The 23,235-nt window shown below is 49.4% G+C and overlaps 1 protein-coding gene across 1 annotated transcript in view; it reads right to left on the bottom strand.

Annotated features, from left to right (window-relative positions):
- The window catches only part of LOC119951666 (sodium- and chloride-dependent neutral and basic amino acid transporter B(0+)-like), a 101,012-nt gene that overhangs the window by 4,930 nt on the left and 72,847 nt on the right, over positions 1-23,235 (bottom strand). Inside the window, exons 8-11 of the mRNA XM_038774859.1 lie at positions 15,140-15,265; positions 11,405-11,523; positions 7,779-7,878; positions 4,514-4,623 (exon numbers count right to left, since the gene is read on the bottom strand). Of these exons, the coding sequence (XP_038630787.1) occupies positions 4,514-4,623; positions 7,779-7,878; positions 11,405-11,523; positions 15,140-15,265 (455 nt within the window). The remainder of the gene's footprint in view (positions 1-4,513; positions 4,624-7,778; positions 7,879-11,404; positions 11,524-15,139; positions 15,266-23,235) is intronic.

A 23,235-nucleotide genomic window follows, 5' to 3' on the forward strand; every position in this document is an offset into this window, starting at 1 on the left:
TACTTTACATTGAGAAATTGAGGGCACTGCCCTTTTTGCCAGCCATTGACTAGATGTTGCATAATACACTGCAAGAGGGGGTCTTTGGCTGTCTCCTAACGGATACGAATCACCTTCTCATCAGATGCCGGGAGGGTGCTGGTATGCAGCTCCACCTGTGACTCAACCTGTGACTCAATTTGCAGATGACGTTCAGCGGTTAACTATGTGATGGAGCGGGCAGTGTATTGGCAATGATGAGCTCCCTGCCAGGCGTGTAGACCAGGTCAAAGTCGTACATTCTGAGTTTGAGGAGGATGCGCTGCAACTGAGGCATCATGTCATTAAGATCCTTGTGGATAATGTAGACCAGGGGCCTGTGATCAGTCTCGACTGTGAATGTCGGCAGGCCGTAGACATAGTCGTGAAACTTGAGAATGCCAGTGAGAAGGCCCAGGCATTCCTTATCGGTTTGTGCATACCTTTGTTCTGTGGACGTCATTGCCCTTGATGCGTAGGCAACCGGTGCCCCGGATGAAGTGCCATCGCGTTGCAGAAGGACCGCACTGATGCCATCCTGGCTCGCATCTGTTGAGGTTTTTGTTTCCCTGTCTGGGTCGAAAAATGCCAATACGGGTGTAGTAGTGAGCTTGGCTTTCAGCTCCAACAACTCTGTCTATTGGGCCACTTTCCACTTCTTCACTAGGTTTCAAACGACCGTGGTGTGTGAGGTGCGTGGTGTTTGGGATGAACTTGCCCAGAAAATTGACCATGCCCAGGAAGCCTTCTTGTCTTCGGTGACCTTCATGGCTGTGATGGCCTTGACCTCGTCTGTGTCGGGGCACACGCCCTGCTGAGAGATCTGGTCTCCGAGGAACTTGAGTGTTGTCATGCCAAAGCAACATTTGGCCCTGTTAGGTTTCAGGCCATTGGCGTGAATACCTGCTGGAGACGGCAAACATGCTTCTCAGGGGTCGTGGAACAGATGACGTCGTCCATGTACAAACGGACCCTTCGATGCCCTCTATCATCTGCTCTATGATGCGATGAAATATCTCCGATGCCAAGACGATGCCGAACAGCATCTGGTTATAGCAGTACCTGCCAAACGGTGTGTTGAAGGTGCAGAGCCTTCTGCTGGACTCATCCAGCTGGATTTGCCAGAATCCATGTGACGCATCTAACTTCGTGAAAAACCGTGCATGTGCCATCTCATTGGTGAGTTCCTCCCGCTTCGGGATGGGGTAGTGTTCACGCATTATATTCTGGTTGAGAGCCTTGGGATCAATGCAGATGCGCAGGTCTCCAGAGGGTTTTTTAGCCACCATCATCGAGCCGACCCAGTCAGTCGGTTCGGTTACCCTGGAAAGGATCCCCTGCTGCAGCTCCTTGGAGCTGTTCCTTCAGGTGCTCCTTCAGCAGAACCAGGACCCGGCGTGGTGCATGGATCACTGGCTTGGCATCAGGTCGCAGTAGGATCTTGTATCGATATGGCAAAGTGACCATCCCGTCAAACACATCAGGATACTGAGCGAGGATGTCGTCAATGTCAGCCTGAAGATCCACGTTGGAGGATGTTGTTGAATAAACCCGCTGCACTAGGTTTAGCTTGTTGCAGGCATGCGCCCCCAGTAGGGATGCCCTGTCCGGCCTGACAATTTCGAACCTTAGCCGGGCATGGGTACTCCGGTTGGAGAGGAGTAGATGGCAGGACCCCAGTGCCGTGATGGCATTACCGTTATAGTCCAGGAGCTGGCAGGCTGCTGGAAGGACCTTGGGGGGCTTCTTTATGCATTTGAAGTCTGCCTGTGAGAGGAGGTTGGCAGAAGCACCTGTGTCCAGCTTGAACTGGATGGAGCAGCAGTTGACCTGCATCACCGCCGCCATTCGTCCTCCGAATCCACAACGAGGATGGACTGAATGCGATATGAGTTAGGTGTGGCATGTTCACGTGTGGTAATGATGCCCACTCGGTAGGCAGACTCCAGGCACTCATCCTCTGGATCCGTTGTCCTGCCAGGATCAGAATCCTGTGATCGTCGCTGCACATTCTGGACGCGCCATCATCGGAATTGGCCTCTGACTGGTGGTGCAGACCTGCACAAGGCGGCATAGTGTCCAGGATTTCTGTAGTTTAAACCACCTGCACATTGCAGGGCAGTGTCCCTTTAAATGGGTGTTACCACAGTTTGGGCACGGAATTGCACATGCGCAGTGCGGTCAGCAGAAGTCTGCACCTACGCACTGTGGGTGTCGGCTGCTTCGTTATCCCGTTAGCATCGCGCATGCGTGAGGCTCCGGGAAAGTCGCGCGAGATGGCCGCTGTCTTCAATGCTGAGGCGCTGCACCTGGGAGATGGCCTGCACACTCACTGCCTCGTGGGAGGCAAGTTTCTCATTTTCTGCCGATTTGTATTAGGAATACCGATTTGTTGCGTGCTCATGCACTGTCCATGTTTCAATCATGACTGGCAGGATCATATGCTTGATTTTTAAGAGATGCTCCCTTAGAGGATCAGAGTGAGTTCCAAACACGATTTGGTCTCTGATCATAGAGTCAGCAATATCAGCCAAGTTGCAGGACAGCACTAGCAGGCGGAGACTAGTAAAGAAGGCATTGAAAGATTCATCTTTACCTTGAAGACGTTATTTGAATATGAGCGCTCGAAGATTTCATTGGTGTCCAGTTCACAGTGACTATCGAACTTGTCCAGGATGGTCTGAAAATTTGTCTTGTCCTGGCCTTTGGTGAAGTTAAAGGAGTTGAAGAGTTCAATGCCTTGATCACCCGCTGTTGAGAGGAGAAGCGCCATCTCTCTTGTATCAGACGCAACCTCGAGGTCTGAGGCTTCGATTGTGCAGCCTCTGAGATTGGTACTGAGATTGCCGGAGGTCCCGAGCTGGTGAGGAGCCTGAATCTTCTCTGTGGTGCCGGGATACATTTGCTGGTCGTCACGGAACGGACTGAGGTAAGCCACCTTAAATTAGTAGTCACCTGGTATCATGTTGTGTTAGGTACACTGGTCTAACACTGGCTGCAAATGGATGCAGCTGAGATCAGAAAGATAATCCAGACCTTGATCAGGTTTATCGAACTAATAGCACAGTTAGCACAGTTCTCTGTGAGTTTGACTCTCTGCTAACTTAAGTACGGTTACTCTGTCTGACTGAACCAGACTAGCTCTCAGCCACGTGGTGGAGGTATGAGATTCTAACAACATCCTTGACTGACTCTCTAGATGTTCATCAGTGGAAAGAGATGGAGGGTGAGTGCCTCGTGTCTTTTATAGTCAGTTCCACCCTTGAGTGTCCTGCCTGCTTATTGGTCACATCCTGTTCTCTGTGTCCATTGGCTGCTTGTCTGTATATCATCATGTGTGTGTCTGCATATCATGACAATGACGACCATGAAACCATTGTCGATTATTGTAAAAACCTATCTCGTTCACTCAATGTTCTTTAGAGAAGGAAATCTTTCATCCTTCCCTGGTCTGGCCTACATGTGACTCCAGACCCACAGCAATGTGGTTGACTCTTAAATGCCTCTCAGATATGGGCAACAAATGCTGACCCAGTCAGCAATGCCCACATCCCATGAACGAATAAAGAAAGAAAATAAAGGGAATCGGTGGATGTACCATACGTTTTCAGAAGGCATTTGATAAGGTGCCACATTAGGGGCTATTGCAGAAAATAAAAGCTCATGATGTAAGGAGTAACAAAACGGGCAGATCTTCACAGGTGAGGCTGTTATCTGCTGGAGTAAGAGGCGAGCGACTTGATTGAAACATATCAGTTCAAAAGTGAACTTGACAGGGTGGATGTGGGAAGGATGTTTCCTCTTGTGGGAGAACCTAGAACTAAGGGTCTGATGGACACAAATTCGGTCGAGACACTGAGTAGTAGTGAACCGATGCTTTAATAGACTAAAAGTGTGCCAACCTGTAGCTCCTCCCACACTGCAAGACTGCCCCAGATCGACGGGCTTTATACCTCCTCAGAGGGGCGGAGCCATAGGCAGAGCCAACAGCAGCACCAATAACAACATTCCAACAGTACAACAGCAACAACCAATAACAGAACAGCAATAACAGTAAGTATATACAACAGTGGAGATAATGATAGTAATAGAACAGTAGAACAATAGTGAACATATATACAACAGCCTCACGTAGCCAAACGTAGCTCACCACAGGGTCACTGTTTCAGACAAAGGTGAGGATTTTGTTTTCTCTCTGAGGGATGTGAACAGGTGGTTGAGGCAGAGGCTTTGAATATCTTTAAGGCAGAAGTGGATAGATTCTTGATAAGGGGGTGAAAGATATTCGGAGGTGGGCAGGAATGTGAAAATTAGGTTCAAATTAGATGAACCATGAATGGTGGTGGAACAGACTCGAGAGGCCAAGAGGCCTACTCCTGCACCTAATTTGTAAGTATGTTTGGATATATGTAAAACCAGATCAAATGCTGATTGGAAGATTGCCTGCAGTTTGATTATTTTCAGTTCAAGTCACAAAAAAAATCGAACATCTTACTGTCAGCAAACACGGAGAGATAAACATCCAACACGCTCTCCACCACAGCCAGAAGATCCAAGTTCTTTTCCCAATCATCATCTCAATGTCTTTGATGAATCTGTTCATCCCTGTGAACAACAAGAAAGCAGAGAGACACAATCACTTGGATTGTTTAATCTTCAGGGCACTTTGTTTATTGCAGAAGTTCATCTCATACTGGGTGTCTCTAATGAACAGGTCAAATCAGAGAATCATAGAATCCCTACAGTACAGAAGGAGGCTGTTCGGCCCATCGAGTCTGCACTGACCCTTGCAAAGAGCACCCTGCCTTGGCCCACATCCCCACCCTATCCCCATAATCCAGTAACCCCCGCCTCACTTTTCGGATTCTAAGGGGCAATCTAGCATGGTTAATCCACCTAACCTGCACACCTTTGGACTACGGGAGGAAACCGGACCACCCGACCAAACCCATGCAGACATGGGGAGAAAGTGAAAACTCCAAACAGACAGAGGTCGCAATTGAACCTGCGTCCCTGGCGGTGTGAAGAAAAAGTGCTAATCACTCTGCCACCATGCCATAATCAGGGCCATGATCACTAAGGGTTTCCCAGTCAAACTAATGTCTGAGATCTTGGCCTCGGGAATAGAGTATTGTGTGCCGGGGTGATAGAGGAGAACCAGATGGGGTTCGTGAAGGGGAGGCATCTGGCGGCCAATATCAGGAGGCTACTCCGTGTCATCATGATGCCTCCAGAGGGACGAGAGGTAGAATGGGTGGTTGCCATGAACACAGAGAAGGCCTTTGATAAGGTGGAGTGGGAATATTTATGGGAGGTCCTGGGGCTGTTTGGATTCGGGCAGGAATTTGTGGACTGGGTCCGGTTATTATACCACGCACCGGTGGCGAGTGTGGGGCTGAACTGGGTGGGTTTAGATTACCTAAGGCTGCACCGGGGGATGAGGCAGGGCTGCCCACTTTCCCCATTACTGTATGTCCCAGCTAGAGAGCCATTGGCGATGGCACTGAGAGTGTCGAGGGTCTGGCAAGGGATAGTGAGGGGGTGGGGGTGGAGCACAGGGTCACGTTATACACAGATTATCTTCTGTATGTTTCAGAGATGCTGGGGGGGATTGGAGGGATCATGGGGACATTTGAGGTATTTGATCAGCTTTCGGGGTATAAATTGGATATCAGCAAGAGCGAGGCCTTTGCGATTCAGGCGAGGGAGCAGGAGAAGAGATGAGTTATTTGGGCATTCAGGTGACACGGATGTGGGAGCAGCTGCACAAGCTGAATCTGGATCGGGAGGTAGAACAGATGAAGAGGGACTTCTGGACGTGCGATGCCCTCCCTCTGTCATTGGCGTGGAGGGGGCAGACAGTGAAGACGACGGTGTTTCCGAGGCTCCTGTTTGTCTTTCAGAGCTGACCAATTTTTATCCCCAATTTTTATCATTAAAAAAGTGAATGCAGTGATCTTGGGGTTTGTGTGGGTGGATAAAACCCCACGGGTGAAGAAGGTGCTGCTGGAGAGGGAGTGAAGGCGAGCTGGCCCTCCCTAACCTTCATAAATTATTATTGGGCGGTGAAAATTGCGATGCTCAGGAAGTGGGAAAGGGGTTTGGGAGAGGGTGGAGGCGGCCTCATGTAGGGGCACGAGTTTAGGGGCATTGTTAACGGCACCTCTGCCATTCTCGCTGACCAGGTACTCCATAAGCCTGGTAGTAATAGATACTCAGAGTGTATGGGTTCAGTGGCGGCAGCACATGCGGCTGGAGGGGGGCATTGGTGTGGGCACTGATATGCGGTAACCTCCGGTTTGTTCTGGGAGAGGCTGGATAGGGGATTCCGGAGGTGACAGCGAGGATTGAGAGATTTGGAGATCTCTTTGTCAATGAGGGCTTCCTGAGCTTGGAGGAGTTAGAGGAGGAGTTTGAGCTGCCAGGTGGGAATATGTTCCCATTTCTCCAGGTAAGGGTCTTTGTGTGAGGCAGGTTTCAACCTTCCCAAACCTGCCGCCTCAGGGGATACAGGACAAGGTAGTGTCGAGAGTAGGAGTAGGGGAGAGGAAGGTTTCGAGATATATAAGGAACTGATGGAGTGGGAAGGAGCCCCAATAGGGGAGGTGATGGAAAAATGGGAAGAAGGTGGGGAGTTGGAGGTTGGATTATGGGAGGAGGCCCTGAAGCGAATCAATGCATCGTCTTCGTGTGCCAGGCTCAACCTGATACAATTCAAGGTGGTCCATAGATCCCCAAGCCCAAGGGTTGAGAGAGGCCGATGTTCTGGCCTTTACCTCCCTGGTGGCCTGGAGACAGATGGTACGAGAATGGAGGGACTCAGAGCAGCCAACGTCAGGGGGTATGGGTTCGAGAAATTGCAGGATTTCACAGATTCGAGAAAATCAAGTTCACTTTGAGGGGATCACTGCAGGGGTTTCCCGGGAGGTGGCCGACGTTCATTGACTTCTTCGAGAACAATGAGGCTGTCAGCAGGGGGTGGGGGTGGAAAGGGAGGCATGGGGGGTTAAGTCAGGTTAGATTTTCTGTAGAAGACTAGTGGAAAGGAGGGCTGGGGAAGAAGATCCTGATTATATAAGCCATGTTGGCTGGAGTTTGTATTGGGTGGGTGTACTTTTTATCTTGTTTTGTTCCTTTTGATACCTGGTGGTTAAAATTGTTAAAATTAACAGAATATTTTCTAAAAAAAAAGTGCTATTGGTAGGAAAATGGCTGCAACAAAAATAACCAGCTGTAACCCAGCTGGCTGAAGGAGATCATGAGTGAAGAATGCTGAAGGCACCGTCTCAATTTGCACTCAAATGGAGAAAGATCTTCAGCAGGTAAGCAGAACATTTGAAATCTTCTCATCTTCAGATATGAGGAACTATCTACGCCAGATCACCCAATTCATTCAATTTGATGTTTTAAACAAACCTGAAGGTCCACGAGAATATCTTCAGGAGTCCTGAGTAGATTAAACAATGAAGGTTCATTTAGGCAAATAAAAGTAAAGGCCGCAACATGGCATCCAGCAGATAAGTCCCAGCCGGGGCTGCCAATCATGCCGATCACAATCCTGGCCGGTTTTCAGGAACTGGTTCACGAGCCCCAGTTGCCAGGTCTCCGCCCCTCAGTGAAAGAGCTCATATTCCACAGACCCCATGGGAAGATCAATTGGGTCGGCCCCGTGGGTTTGGTGAGGGTCATTACATCCACCAAAGGACTTTAAAAAAAATTATCATTTGATTTTGGTTCAGTGTTTTTCCTGTTTTCCTTACCGTAGATCCAGTTGAGAGCGATGACTTCCAGCAGAGCTGTTATAATGACAATCCACCCAGTACAGAAATAATCCACTAGATTTAACCAGTAAATCCCAGCCTACAATTAGGTGGAGAATTAGAAGTAATTACTGGGGAAAATCGTAACACTCCAACATTCAGAATAAGTGATCAAAGGGATATATAAAAAGTTGCACTTGCGCTCATTTACAAAACATTCAATTGTAATTTGTCTTCGATTCTCCCTGAATCTTTTGTGCTCTGGAATGAACTGTGTAGAATTTCACCAGACCTATTCAATAAATGAACATCCTTTTTAAAATGAGGAAACGAACAATGCATGCTGGAATTTTACAGCCGTTGCAATTCACTTTTCCCGTCAGCAGTGCACTGTCGCTTGCTCCGATGTTCCAGCAGTGTGGGGTGACTTCCATGGGAAATCTCATTGACATGCGATGGGAAGATTGAATCCCGCTGGCAGCGAATGGCACACTGCAAAGGAGAATAAGCTGGGGAACCGAAGAATCCAGCACCTGATCTCACGAGAACCAAACATCTCTCTCGATCTAGATGTTTTGACCTTTCTTATATATTATCATGATCCTTGACTTGACACTTTAGTGTTTAGTGAGATTCGATTAGAGATCATAGAACATAGAACATAGAACAGTACAGCACAGAACAGGCCCTTCGGCCCTCGATGTTGTGCCGAGCCATGATCACCCTACTCAAACCCACGTATCCACCCTATACCCATAACCCAACAACCCCCCCCCTTAACCTTACTTTTCAGGACACTACGGGCAATTTAGCATGGCCAATCCACCTAACCCGCACATCTTTGGACTGTGGGAGGAAACCGGAGCACCCGGAGGAAACCCACGCACACACGGGGAGGACGTGCAGACTCCGCGCAGATCAATAATGCTTTGTTTAAAATAGGCAAAATTTGAGATTAAGGCACTTTCTCAATGAATAAGGCTATAAGATTCCATCAGTTTTGAGCAAACAATCAAGTCAGAAAGATGAAATGAGTTGCAAAATCTACCTTATACTCTTACATTTAAGATTACTATGAGGTACGTGTGATTTAACAGGCAAACTGTGGTTGAACATGCCACACTGCACGAGGAGCAGACACAACCTTGGCAGAGCTCAGGGATGCCTCAGCAACCCACACAGATGTCAGTAATACCGAGTCAACCAATCTTACTGAAAACCTGCTCCTCTCTTGAGTGGCTCCAATCTTCACTTTCAAAGATCTGCCCCGGGAATTCACTCCAGAGGTTAATCAAACTTGGAAGACGTAAACAATGGGTCACCTCGCAGAGCTTCAATTACGTTTTGCAAGATCTTGTTCCCCTGGAATAAACTCACAAGCTCAATGTCAGCTCGTTGTCTTCGCCAAGCACAACACTGCTGCTTCAAAGAGGTATCTTTGCCCCTTTGGCTTGTAATACAGATTCAGCACCTTTGGTTGCCTTATTGGCTCTTCAAGCCTTTCCCAGAGTCCTTGAAGTCTGCGACCCATAGCCTTTGTCCTGTTTGGAGCCTATTTCCCTGCTTGTCTCTTTTTAACCAAATTGAAACCTTTTCCTGATTCCGATCCCTTCTCTGAAACTCTTCTTTTGCAACCTCTCCATGCCCCTATCCCCCTTTGGGGCTTGAACCAGTCCATACTCTCAATCCCGGGCCTACGATTCTTCTTGTCAATGACTTTCCACTCCCGGTCACCGAACTGAGTGGGACGGTAAGCTGAGGAGGATGCAGAGATAGCATAGTGGTTAGCACAGTTGCTTCACAGCTCCAGGGTCCCAGGTTCGATTCCCAGCTTTGTCACTCTGTGTGGAGTCCGCACATTCTCCCAATGTCTGCGTGGGATCCACCGGGTGCTCCGGTTTCCACCTGCAGATGTGTAGGTTAGATGGATTGGCCATGATAAATTTCCCTTCATGTTCAAAAAGGGTAGGTGGGGTTACTAGGTTCTGGGGATAGGGTGGAGGCATGGGCTTAAGTAGAGTTGTCTTTCCAAGAGCCAGTGTAGACTCGATGATCCGAATGTAAATTGCATAAAATCCTTGATTCATCGTGATTTGGACAAGTTGAGTGAGTCGGTAAAAAAATGGCAGATCCAGTATATTGTGGATGAAAATGAGGCTGCCCACTTTGGTCAGAAAATGGGAAAGCAGATTATTATATGAATGGCTATAAATTAGGAGAGGTGAATGAACAACGAGACCTGGGTGTGCTTGTGCACCAGTTGCTGAAGGTAAGCATGCAGGTGCAACAGGCGGTAAAGTCGACACAGGGTATGTTGGCCTTCATAGGGAGAGGATTCAAGTAGAGCTGTAGGGATATCTTGATGTAATCCTACAGGGTCTTGGTGAGGCCACACCAGGGACATTGAATGCAGTTTTGGTATCCTCATCTGAGGAAGGATGGTCATGCTATAGAGGCAGTGGAGAGAAGGTTTACAAGACTGATTCCTGGGATGGCAGGACTGATGTACAAATGAATTTGCTCAGACATTGTTGTCACAGTCATTCTTTGCTGTTGCAGTTTCTTATTCATTAATTTCATTTTTTGTCCCATTTGATTTGCCTGATTTTCTCTCAACTCAAACAATAATTAGATATTTTTTCTTTGCGCATTTATTGAGCAGCAATGTAGTGGAACGTCATATGGAGCCTGTGGATGGGCTGCAGTTGTAAAATGTACACACAATTTGAATTGTGCGAAGGGGGAAATATCAATTTCTTCAGTTTAGGAAGTACTGAATTTTTGTCATTCTTCAGTGAAAATTTTAGACCAACATTTCAATCTGAATTTTGCTTGAGTTGTTGGTAGGTGCCTAATTGGTTGACAAATCCTGGGGATAGTGTAATTCATGCAAAAGGGACAGGTGTCATTTATGATATGTTATAGGTTGGTGCTGGAGAAGTCAGAATGGTAAGGTTGTATTAGCTACAGAGTTGAATTGTTCTGTAAATGTAGTGATTTATTTGCAGCCACATTGTTAACATAAGTTGATTGCTCTATGATTAATTATTCTTACATTGGGCCTCCAATTTCCCCATTGCTACGGTAACGCTGCCTACTCCATGAAGGCATAATGAAAGAAAGATAGGTTTTAGGTTACACGTGCAGCATGGTCAGCGCAGGCTTGGAGGGCGAAGGGCCTGTTCCTGTGCTATACTTTTCTTTGTTTTTTGATAAAACCTGCATTTATATAACACCTTTCACAATTTCTCAAATTGCTTTTCTACCCTCCATCGATTTGAGATTATCTTAAACTTTGTTCCCTGTGTCCTTACAGCAGGTTTCATTCACATTTAATCCCTGTCTTTGTTGACCAACATTGGCTTCTGATTTTAATATTCTTATCCTTGTTTCCATTCCCTTTGCATGGCTTGTCCCCTCCCGATCACTTTAACTTCCTTCTGGCGGAAGATTACTCAATCTCACACTGTCATTGCACATGATTAAACAAATGGAAAAAAAAATGAGTGCTCTCACCACACCATAAGATCATTCTTTATTCCTTCAACCTATAACCTTTATCATCCATTAGCGTTATAACTAGTAATTAACGTGGAAACGGCCCAAATTGCTCAAATATAACATACCTCTGTCACGAATAGAAGGCCAAGGAAGTAAAATACAAAACAAAGACCAGTTGTCAGGTAAAGCCGCCTTGATCGTAGGAACTTTGGAAACTGGTCCAGTAGGGCTGTTATAATTGTTTCTGATTGAAGAAAATAGTGAATGAAATCATTAATGAAAGAATGACTTACATAATCCCAGAGAAATCCACCCTTGCAGACAAGGGAGGATAGGACATACAAACATGAAGATATATGAATCAGGAGCGGGAGTAGGCCATTTGTCCCCTCGAGCCTCCCCTGCCATCCAATAAGATCATGGCTGATCTGATTGTGTCCTCAACTCTGCATTCCTGCCTACCTCCGATAACCTTTTGTCATAATATACACACAAGTATATGATGGTGCATTGACACACATTGACTGATACACTGAAAGACTAATCAAAACACAGAACACAGCAGCCAATCACCAGACAGGACACGGCCACTATAAAACCAGAGGGCACTAGTTTTCTCGCTCATTCGGGATGCAGCCTCTGAGACAGCCAGAGCCCCTAATCAGTAGCACGAACATCTACCATGTTCTAGCAGTATAGTCTGGTCAGGTTAGCCATAGGTCTTCAGTCAACCTAACATAGTGTCGACCCACAGTGCAAAAACAGTTCATAGTTAAATAAAATAGAGTTGTACTTCTACAAGTGTTGGTAGCCTGTCTCTCTCACTGCTCTGGTTAACGCAGTCTCCGCAGACAAAATTTATAACATATTTACACGGGAAGGTGTCTAGTGAAGATAGACTATGTAACATAACACGGAAGATGAATAACAGTATGTAACAAAACAATCAGTCCATGAGTTTAGAGAGTTCATAAATTCAGGCAGTTCATAAATTCAGTCTCTGTGGTGGGGGAGAAATTCTGGTTGACCGCCTCAAGGGTGGGTCAGGGGACGCCAGTTCTGGAATGGGCGGGACTGTGTCAGTCGCAGAGGGTGGCAACACAAAAGGTAGATCTGCGAGCTCTTGGACAGGCCTGTCCTGAAGGCGAGGCAGGGCATGACGATCTGGCGGCGAGCGTGGAAGGAGCCGCAGTGCCCGGTTATTTTGGCGAAGAGAGTCATCCTGCAGACGAACCAGAAACGACCTGGGGGCCACTTGCTTGAGTACCACAGCGGCGGCAGACCAGCCACCTTCAGGGAGTTGTACATGAACCTGTTCATCAGGAACAAGAGCAGGGAGATCTGTGGCGCGGACGCCGTACGCCGATTTGTGTTGGGCCCGAGACAACTGCATTCGACGCAGGACCGGAAAGTTGTCCAAGTCTGGGATGTGTATGGCAGGCACCGTCATTCATAATGTGCGGTTCATCAACAATTGAGCTGGTGACAGGCCAGTGGACAATGGAGCTGACCTGTAGGCAAGTAGTGCGAGGTAAAAGTCGGATCCCGCATCAATCCTGCTTTGCACAGGAGTCGTTTGACAATGTGCACCTCCTTCTCAGCTTTGCCATTGGACTGGGGGTAGTGGGGACTGGAGGTGATGTGCGTGACATTATATCGCCGGGCAAAATTGGACCACACCTCACTAGCACGGATGACCGTTGCCGACGTGAGTTCATGTAGCCGAACTACCTCTGGGTAGTTAGAGAAGTAGTTCACTATGAGGACATAGTCCCGGCCTAGTGCATGGCAAAGATCAATGCCAACCTTGGTCCGGGGAACGACACCAGTTCATGTGGCTGCAAGGTCTCCTGGGTCAATAGATTGCGCCCAACAACATTCCATTTGCCTTCCCAATTGCTTGCTGCACCCGCAGACTAACCTTTCATGATTCATGTACCAGGGCACCCAGATCCCTCTGTCGCTTAGAACTCTGCAATCTCTCTCCATTTAAACAACATGCTGTTTTTCTATTTTTCCTGCTGAAGCACTTTGAAACATGCATTTCACCCAGTTCTGTTCCCATTACTCTTGTTTGTGGGAACGATTTGGGGAAACTATATAACTATAATCCCTAGTCATCTGCCAGGATGTTTTAAAAAGCGAGTGAGGTTTATGACCAGCCTGCTCTCGGTGAGTCAGTCAAAGATTTAAAAGTTGCCTCCGTGCTGTACCAATATCAGCCAGAAAGAAATGCGAGAGAATGGAATTTGGGAGTAAGAACAGGGAAAGGAAATGTAACCTGAACACTTTCATGTTCTTGTCAGATGGCTTGATTTATATTACAAAAACACTTGTAGCTAAAGCTATAAACAATTTATTCACATTAACTGGAGGTCCACTATATACAAAACAACAGATGAAGAACAGTATGACGATGCACAAGCAACCTCTCCAATAGCTCCCTTGTCCGTCTGCCTCTAACATTCACTTCTACACTTCTAAGGAGACTCCTAGTGGTCAGTCAGTGAATTACAGTTCAACTATGCTATCACTATTCACACAAGGGTTGAATTTCCCAGACCAATCAGTGACCCCCCACTGCATTGCAGCTGCTGAACAACATAAAATGCTGCTTACATCAATGGGACCAGAAGATTCCGCCACTGACCAATAGTGAGCCGCACCCTCCTCTGACCGCCCCCCACCCCGCCACTGGAAACCCCCATCCTAAGATTCAAAACCATCGCTGTGAATAGCTACCGGAATTTGTATACTGAGACCTTCCAGATACTGAGGTGACATTTCCTAGGAATGTTAGAGGGCGCAATTTAACAGAAATGAAACAGAGTCCTATATCGAGCATGTTTAGCCGGCTGTTTCCAGGCACTGGCAGTGTCAAGAAACACCCCATTATCTAATGGGACTCTGCGAGGAACGTCTCGCCATGGCCACACTTAGTCCCGTTTCCTGCACTGAGCAGCTCCCCACTCCCAATCTTTTCCCCAATGCCCCTACTCACTTATAAGAGGATTACCGTGCCTCCATACGCCACCTAATAAGGGTCGGGCACCTCTGGGCCCAATCCCTGCCTCAGGAAAAGTGCCACCCGGGCACCATGGCATTGCCAAGGTGCCACTCTGGCACTGCCAGGGTTCCCAAGTGGCATCAGGGGTGCCAGTATCTCAGCCTGCCCAGAACCCAGCCACACCGAGGCCCTCAATTCCCTGAGAGATCTCTGGACCCACCCCCCCCCCCCTCCCACAAAGTGCCTGTACGCCTGGTCCCTGCTTGTGGAAACCAGTGACAACCGATGCTCACTCGGGGTCTCCGAGGCCTGGAGATGCCCTTATATCTTGTGAGAGGCCCCTCGGAGGATTTACCTGGCTTGCCACACCTCACGAACTGGGGCACGACACGGCCAGTAAATTTCACCAGAGGCCTCTCGCAGGATTTACCCGGTTAACCACGCCTCTTATGATTTATCGGCCACGTCGCACCCCCATTCGGACGCGGCCGTTACATTTGGCCAAGCGTTTTAATCAGTTGGGGAATCCAGGGTTACGGGGATAATGCGGCAAAGTGGAGTTGAGGATTATATCATATCAGCCATGGTCTCATTGAATGGTGGAGCAGAGTTGATGGGCCGAGTGGCCTACCTCTGCTCCTATGTCTTGTAGATTTATTCTAATGCAGTTGTTAACCCATTTAAGCGAAACAGGTTGGAGCTTCGCTAAGACAACGGTCAAAGGTCTGTTACAAATAAATCGCATCACTCACATCACCAAAGTAATTTCTAACCCGATATGATAAACAGAATAATTTAGAATAGTTTCTTTCAGCAGAAAGAGATTGTTTAAATACAGCAATGTCATTCTTACCGAAACCTCCAAACTGCGTATCGGCTCCCAGAGTGAGCAGCATGAGGAAAAATAAAATGGACCACAAAGGTGCCCATGGCAAATGGCTAAGAGCCTCTGGATAGGCGATGAAAACCAAGCCGAAACCTAAACATTGGATACAATTGGAATTATTCAATTAATGGAGCTCAGAAGAGACTTACTGTAAATTGATCTCATTTCCTTACAATCCATTAATTTATTCAGAATCCAGATTGTCAATATTTTTCAAATTTCTTAAATTGATGATCAGATGAAATTTACAGTGATGCAATGATCTGTGTTTCGAATATAAATCACCGGCCCTACATTATGGCTGGAATTCTCAGGCCGTTGCGCTTCACTTTTCCCGGCGACAGCCCACCCCCGCCAGCGGGTCTCGCGAGGGTTGCTTCAATGGGAAACCCCATTGACCAGCAGCAGGAAGACAGAATCCTGCCGCCAGCGAATGGCGTGCCTCGGAGAAACCTGCAGCTGGAGAACCCAGCCCTCTTTCTTTGTAACATTAATCACTCAAAATTAAGTGTTTGTAATGTTTAGAAGCAGTGACCAATTGTGAGTTCTGAACGGTGTTCTTGTGCAAGATAAAATTCTCCAGATCTGGTGGGGGGGGTATGGGGATTGGGAGGGTAATATCTGTGAAACGAGTTTACTGTTCAGGTCCATGCTGTGGAACCAGCCAGTACCCAGTGTAGACTGTGTATTCATGCTTATGTTGTGATGATCTGCACCCAGGAAGTGACGAGTTGATAGAGCACGCATGGCCACACTCTCGGCATGCAAGAGCTGTTAACGAACTTTAAGGAAATAATTTAAGTTATGAGTCTTTTGTTGGGCAGCACGGTGGCTCAGTGGTTAGCACTGCAGTCTCACGGCGCCGAGGTCCCAGGTTCAATCCCGGATCTGGGTCACTGTCCGTGTGGAGTTTGCACACTATCCCCGTGTTTGCGTGGGGTTCGCCCCCACAACCCAAAGATGTGCAAGGTCGGTGGATTGAATGCCCCTTAGTTGGAAAAAATAAATTGGGTACTCGAAATTTTTTTTTAAATGAGTCTTTTGTCATCGTTTCCATACAACCTAGCAACTTTGCACCCAGGATATTAGAATCGCCAAGCTGAATATGTGTTTGTGATGTTACCTGGTCATCATTCTGATCACTTATCACAGCACCATCGACAGATAGAACTGGTATTAACCAGAATGTTAATGTGGATCTCATTTTTCATACCTAAACTTTATTTTGACAAAATGTATCACTAGGAAATTACAATTTGAGTACATAATACATTGCCAGAAATTGATATTGTCAATAAATAAAATAACCTCGGATTCACTTGGAAACATCCAAGATGCGCATAATGGTTCACATTCGAAATATGTTAAGTTGAAAAGTAGAATTCATTCAACATTTTCCTCACAATACGTGGCCCTACACCGTGTAATATAATGTTAATTGTTTGCTTTGTGGCTGTAGACAAAGTGGTCACCTGATTACACAACGCCGCAGCGACAAAAGAGGTTGCGTTCTGGGGGCGTGAGAGTAATATCCAGGAGCGGGGAAGGAGGACATGTGTTGAAGTAGCTGCTGAGCTGGTGAATAAATTATTTTTTGCTGTTGTCTGTGATTTGGCAACCCAACACAGTTACATGGTGTCAGGAGTTGGCAGTGTGGCACGAGGACTTCCCCGCATCGACCCACTCGTCTTTGATGAAAATATTGCAGATAGTTTGGAAATGTTCCAGAAGGAGTTACATATTCATTGTGCTGTTGTACTCCCTGACAAGTCGAAAATAGTGCAGGTTTATATTCTATTAAAATTAACAGCACCCCCCCCCCCCCCCCCCCCCCCAAGGCCACGTAAAAATTCAAGTCACTTGCTTTCCAGATTGAGGAGAAAAAAAGAGGAAAAAATCCTCAAAAAAGTTTGAGAATATCTGGGTGGGTGATGGGACCATCAATTCACAAGACACGTGATTGGAAATGAACAGTGGTTTTAATAGTCTTACAACTGAGTCTGCCTGCGACGAGATGAACTGAGAGCAGGCGCACGACTGCAGTGCTTTATACTTCCGATTAGTGGGAGGAGCCATGGGCGGAGCCATGGGCAGAGACAAGGGTGGAGCCCAGTACAAACTCCTCATCTCCCCCTATGGGCAGAGCCGTGCAACGGCTCGTATACAGAGCCCACAAGGACACAATACATGTAAGGCAATACAGTGTGAATTAACGAGTTATATAATTCATCACATCCACCCCTGTAAAAAAAATCAAGTCCGGCGGGGGTGATGGGCCTACAAATTGAGCCAGTCCAGTGGCCGAGTCGTCCTTTGGGATCGGCGGAGCACCGGGGTTGTAGCCTCTTCGGGTGGCTGGGTGGGCACGGTCGGCGAGGGTATGATAGTGGACTCTGGGGGTGATTCAGTCCAAGCTTCATACCCGACTGGTGCGACGGGCGACAGGGAGCGCAGGAAACCTATAGGCGCAGGGCGCGGAGCATGAGCAGTGAACCTATAGGTGCGGGAGCGCGGAGGGTTGGTTGGGGTGTAGTGTGAGGGGTACCTCGGCAGTAGTGGTGGTGGAGTTGGATCCTGCAGGTGCCAGGTCCCGGAGGGAAACAGTGTCCTGACGGCCGTCAGTGTATTCAATGAAAGCGTATTGGGGGTTCGAGTGGAGCAGGAGCACTCTTTCTATGAGTGGATCAGTTTTGTGTGCCCGGACGTGCTTCCAGAGGAGAACCGGGCCCGGTGTCTTCAACCAAGCTGGGAGAGAAACCCCCGTGGTAGTGCCCCTAGAAAAACAAATAGCCGCACGTGAGGGGTCTGGTTCGTGGCTATGCATAGGAGGGACCTAATAGCATGGAGCGCGTTGGGGAGGACCTCCTGCCAATGGGTCGGGAGATTCCTGGACCAGAGGGTCAGTAGGACGGTCTTCCAGACCATCGCGTTCTCTCTCTCCACCTGCCCGTTCCCCCTGGGGTTGTAGCTGGTAGTCCTGCTCGAGGCGATGCCCTTGTCGAGCAGGTACTGACGCAGCTCGTCGCTCATAAAGGACAAACCCCTGTCGCTGTGTACGTAGCTGGGGAACCTGAAAAGGGTGAAGATACTGTGCAGGGCTCTGATGACTGTGTGGGAGGTCATATCAGGGCACAGGATGGCAAACGGGAAGCAGTTGAACTTGTCGATCACGTTCAGAAAGTACACATTTTGATTGGTCGAGGGAAGTGGCCCTTCAAAATCGATGCTCAGGCGTTCAAAGGGCCGGGAAGCCTTTACCAGGTGGGCCTTGTCTGGTCTATAGAAGTGCGGTTTGCACTCCGCGAAGATCAGGCAATCCCTGGTGACCACCTTTCCCTCATCGGTGGAGAAAGGCAGAATTCGGGCTTTGATGTAGTGGGCGAGCCGGGTGACCACCGGGTGGCAGAGGTCATTGTGGATAGCATTCAGGCGGTCGTCTTGCGCGCTGGCGCACATGCCGCGGGACAGGGCATCTGGGGGCTCGTTGAGCTTCCCCGGTCGGTACATAATATCATACTTGTAGGTGGAGAGTTCGATCCTCCACCGCAGGATTTTATCATTTTTAATTTTGCCCCTTTGTGAGTTGTCAAACATAAAGGCAACCGATCTTTGGTCGGTGATGAGGGTGAACGTCCTACCTGCGAGGTAGTGCCTCCAGTGTCGTATAGCTTCCACGATGGCTTGAACTTCCTTTTCGACTGAGGAGTGTCGAAGTTCCGAAGCGGAGAGGGTTCAGGAGCAAAAGGCAACTGGTCTCCCTGATTCAGTGTGGCGGCGAGAGCGACCTCTGAGACATCGCTCTCCACCTGGAAAGGACAGATTCATCCACCGCGCGCATGGCCGCTTTGGCGATGTCCTTGATGCATTTGAAGGCCTGGCGGGCCTCAGCTGACAGAGGAAAGAGTTTGGCCTTAAATAGTGGCCGGGCTTTGTCAGCATACTGAGGGACCCACTGGGCATAATACGAGAAGAATCCCAGGCACCTCTTGAGGGCCCTGGGACAATGAGGGAGAGGGAGTTGTAAGATACGGTGGATAGCATACGGTCCGGGTCGGGGCCCAGGACTCCGTTTTCCACGACATAGCTGAGGATGGCTAGCCTGGTTGTGTGGAAAACGCATTTCTCCGTATTATACGTGAGGTTAAGTTTCTGGGCAGTCTGGAGAAATCGATGGAGGTTAGCGTCGTGGTCCTGCTGATCATGGCCGCAGATGGTGACGTTATCCAAGTACGGAAACGTGGCCCGCAGCCCGTACTGGCCCACCATTCGGTCCATTGCTCGTTGGAACACCGAGACCCCATTCGTGACGCCAAAGGGAACCCGGAGGAAATGGAAGAGGCGGCCATCTGCCTCGAATGTCGTGTACTGGCGGTCCTCTGGGCGAATTGGAAGCTGGTGGTATGCAGACTTCAGATCCACCGTGGAGAAGATGCTGTACTGGGCGATCTGATTCACCATGTCCTCAATCCTGGGAAGGGGGTACGCATCGAGGAGCATGAACCGGTTAATGGTTTGGCTATAGTCCACTACCATTTGGAATTTTTTCCCGGTTTTGACAACCATGACCTGAGCTCTCCAGGGGCTGTTACTGGCCTCTATGACCCCCTTACGTAGGAGCCTCTGGACCTCGGCTCTCATAAACACCCTGTCCTGCAGGTTATACCGCCTGCTGCGAGTGGCTACGGGTTTGCAATCCGGAGTGAGGTTAGCAAAGAATAGAGGGGGGTCAATTTTTAGCGTCGCTAGACTGCAGATAGCGAGTGGAGGTAGGGGTCCGCCGAAGCTGAGTATGAGGCTTTTGAGGTTACACTGGAAGTTGAGTCCCAGTAAGAGTGGGGCGCAGAGTTTGGGGAGTACGTACAGCTGGAAGTTCGAGTAGCGCCCTGAATCGTTAGGGTCGCGAAGGTGCGCCCTTGGAGGTGAACAGAGTGTGAGCCCGAAGTGAGGGAGACAGTTTGCCGTGCAGGGAAGATAGGGAGCGAACAGCGTCTTACCAGATCTGGGTGTACGAAGCTCTCGGTGCTCCCAGAGTCGAAGAGGTACGGTGTATTGTACCCGTTGATTTTAACGGTCATCATAGAGTTGCGGAGGTGTTTCGGACGCGACCGGTCCAACGTGACCGCGCTGAGTTGCGGGTAGTCGGCGGCTCGATCAGCTGTGCTGGAGTGGCCCCGTGATGACTGTCCGCTGAGATCGCAGTCGTCGAAGTGAGGTTCAGATACTGGAGAGGATGGAGCCCAAGATGGCCACCCCCATGAGTCGCACGTGTTGGGTGGGGGCGGAGTCGGCATACAGGCTGCAGCATTATGGGGCCTGCGGGCCTGTGAGTTTGGGAAGCGAGTGCTCTGGGCTGCGGGAGGGTTTGGAGTATGAGTTTTCTTCGCTAGGCAGACCAGGGCATATTGTCCTTTGCGACCGCAGCTGCTGCAGGTTGTGTTGCGGGCTGGGCAGTGCTGCCGTGGGTGTTGGGGCTTCCCACAAAAATGGCACACTGGAGCTGCGTAGTGGGTGGGTGGCCGCGCGGCGCAGGCCTGGGGCAGTCGCTGGTCGGGGGCCCAGGATGGGGTCGCTTGGTCCGTGGGGAACGAGGTGAGGCTGCGGAACGAGACCTCCATGGTTGTAGCAAACTCTACAGTGTCCTCCAAGTTCTGGGCCCCTTTCTAAAGTAACCATTGGCGCACATAGTTGGACCACAGCCCTGCCACGTATACATCTCGGACAGCGAGCTCCATATGTTGGGTGGCTGTTACAGCCTGATAATTGCAGTCCTGAGCTAAGGCTTTTAAATCGCGCAGGAATTCTTCCAGCGACTTCCAGTGGCGGGTCGTAAAAATGTGGCCCGCGTAGACCTCATTGATGGGCCTCACGTACATTCGATCGAGCATGGCCAGGGCCTCCGTATACGAGGTAATACAGTTAAGTTGAGTAGACATACGGTGGCTCACCCTTGCGTGCAGTAGGCTGAGTTTCTGCTCCTCCATAGTTTCTGAATTGCTTGATTCAGCCAGGTAGGCCTTGAAACATCTGAGCCAGTGTAGAAAGATTTCTTTCGCCTCTGCAGCCTGCGGGTCGGGTTCTAGTCGGTCAGGTTTGAGGGCTGAATCCATAGTAGTTTTCTTCAAGTTTCCTAAGACTATTAAATTGATGAGACCATCAATTCACAAGACACGTGATTGGAAGTGAACAGTGGTTTCAATAGTCTTACAACTGAGCCTGCCTGTGACGAGATGAACTGAGAGCAGGCTCATGACTGCATTGCTTTATACTTCCGGTTAGTGGGAGGAACCATGGGCAGAGCCATGGGCGGAGCCATGGGCGGAGCCCCGTACAAACTCCTCATCTCCCCCTATGGGCAGAGCCACGCAACGGCTCATATACAGAGCCCACAGGGACACAATACATGTAAGGCAATACAGTGTGAATTAACAAGTTATATAATTCGCCACAGTGGGATTCTTCAATAATGGGGCCATGTCCCCACGTCGGCGTGAAAACCGGCACCAACGACTCCGTCAATGGGCCTCGAAAGTGAGTAATTATCACCTTTCTAGGGGGCTGGGTTGCCGACAGAGTTGTCCCCGCAGGTCCATCCAGCGCGGAACGGCCCGCGCGGTTCCGTGCATGCGCTGAACGACTGGCATATTTCTGCTCATACACGGGAGTAAAGTAGGATGCCACGGAACAAGCCCATCCCACGGAACCAGCCTGCCCGCCGATCAGTAGGCCCTGATCCCGGGCCAGGCAATCGTGCCCCCCACCCCACCCCCCCCCACCCCCCCACCCCCGGGGTTGGATCCCCCGCCCCCTCTCCCGGATGGCCCCCGCACACTCACTTTCCAGGTCCCGCCATGTGGGAGGTGAGTAATCCACGCCAGCGGGACTCGGCCGAACCCGGCCCATTAGGGCCCTGAGAATTGCCGGCGGGGGCGGCCGCTGTCAACGGCCCACGACCAGCGCGACGGGAATCCCGCGGGCGCACGAAGAATGGAGCCGGAGAATGGTGAAGCACAATTCTCGTACCCCCCCCCCCCCCGGGGATTATCTGACCCGACGCCGGGTCGGGGATTAAAGGCCTCTGTCTCCTAGTTACAAATGTAGGGCGCAGTTCAGTGGAGAAATGTTAAGGTCAACTTTTGGGCACGTTTGGGAGGTGTTTCTTGGGGGCTGCAGCAGCAAGAAGCAGCCCACTATTGAATGGGACTTTGCTTTTGTTTTGTCTCAGTGAGTTCTCCCCACTCAGGCCACACTTGGAGAGATTTTCTGCCTATGAGCCGCTCTCGCCAGCAGGAATGGCTGTTCGCCGATCAGGCGCCGTTTGACTGGCAGCCCTGATCTCCCCCAGCCCCATTTTATCGACCCCCACAATCTTGTTGTGTCCTCTGGTAACACAACCCCCCACCCCCTTCATGCCATCTCCAATTGGCAAGGACTCCCGAACTTATCCCTGACACTATGACAGTGCCACTGGCACATGACAGTGCCAGGCTGGTAGTTCCACGGTGCCCAGGTGACAGGGGGAGTACCAGGGTACTACTCTTCCCAGTCCTTATCCTAATAGGAGTGTCTTCAACAGCCTGAAACACTCCCCCCACCCCGAGTTGGTGTTACACCTGGTCCACGTTTGTGTGGACCAATACTAAATGGTGCCCTGGTGAGGTCTCGTAGGCATGGCCATTGATTCCCAAAGCCACACTTATCTAGTGTGTGGGCATTATAAAAAACCATTAGGCTGGCAGTGCCAAGGTGCCTGGGTGGCGGTGGAGTGCCACGATACTACCCTGTCCTGTCCCCGACCACCCAGGGGCCTGCAAAATAATTCCGGGGTGCCGTTTCGCGTGGTCCATTTAAACATGCTGATCTCTATCTCGTTCAGTAAGGGGGAGATCCAGAACGTGCAGGGTGGAGCGAGGCGGGTTACTCACGAATGATCCAGCGCGGAGCCAGAGTTGGGGGTCTCGTGCAATTCATCCATTGCCCACGGAACCCTGCCAGGCGCAACGGGATCATTGAATCAAAACCATAACGCTCGATAGACATTGTTAAATTCAACAAACTAAAGAGCC

This window comes from Scyliorhinus canicula, chromosome 17 (assembly GCF_902713615.1).
Source record: "Scyliorhinus canicula chromosome 17, sScyCan1.1, whole genome shotgun sequence".
In the NCBI taxonomy this organism is placed as follows: domain Eukaryota; kingdom Metazoa; phylum Chordata; class Chondrichthyes; order Carcharhiniformes; family Scyliorhinidae; genus Scyliorhinus; species Scyliorhinus canicula.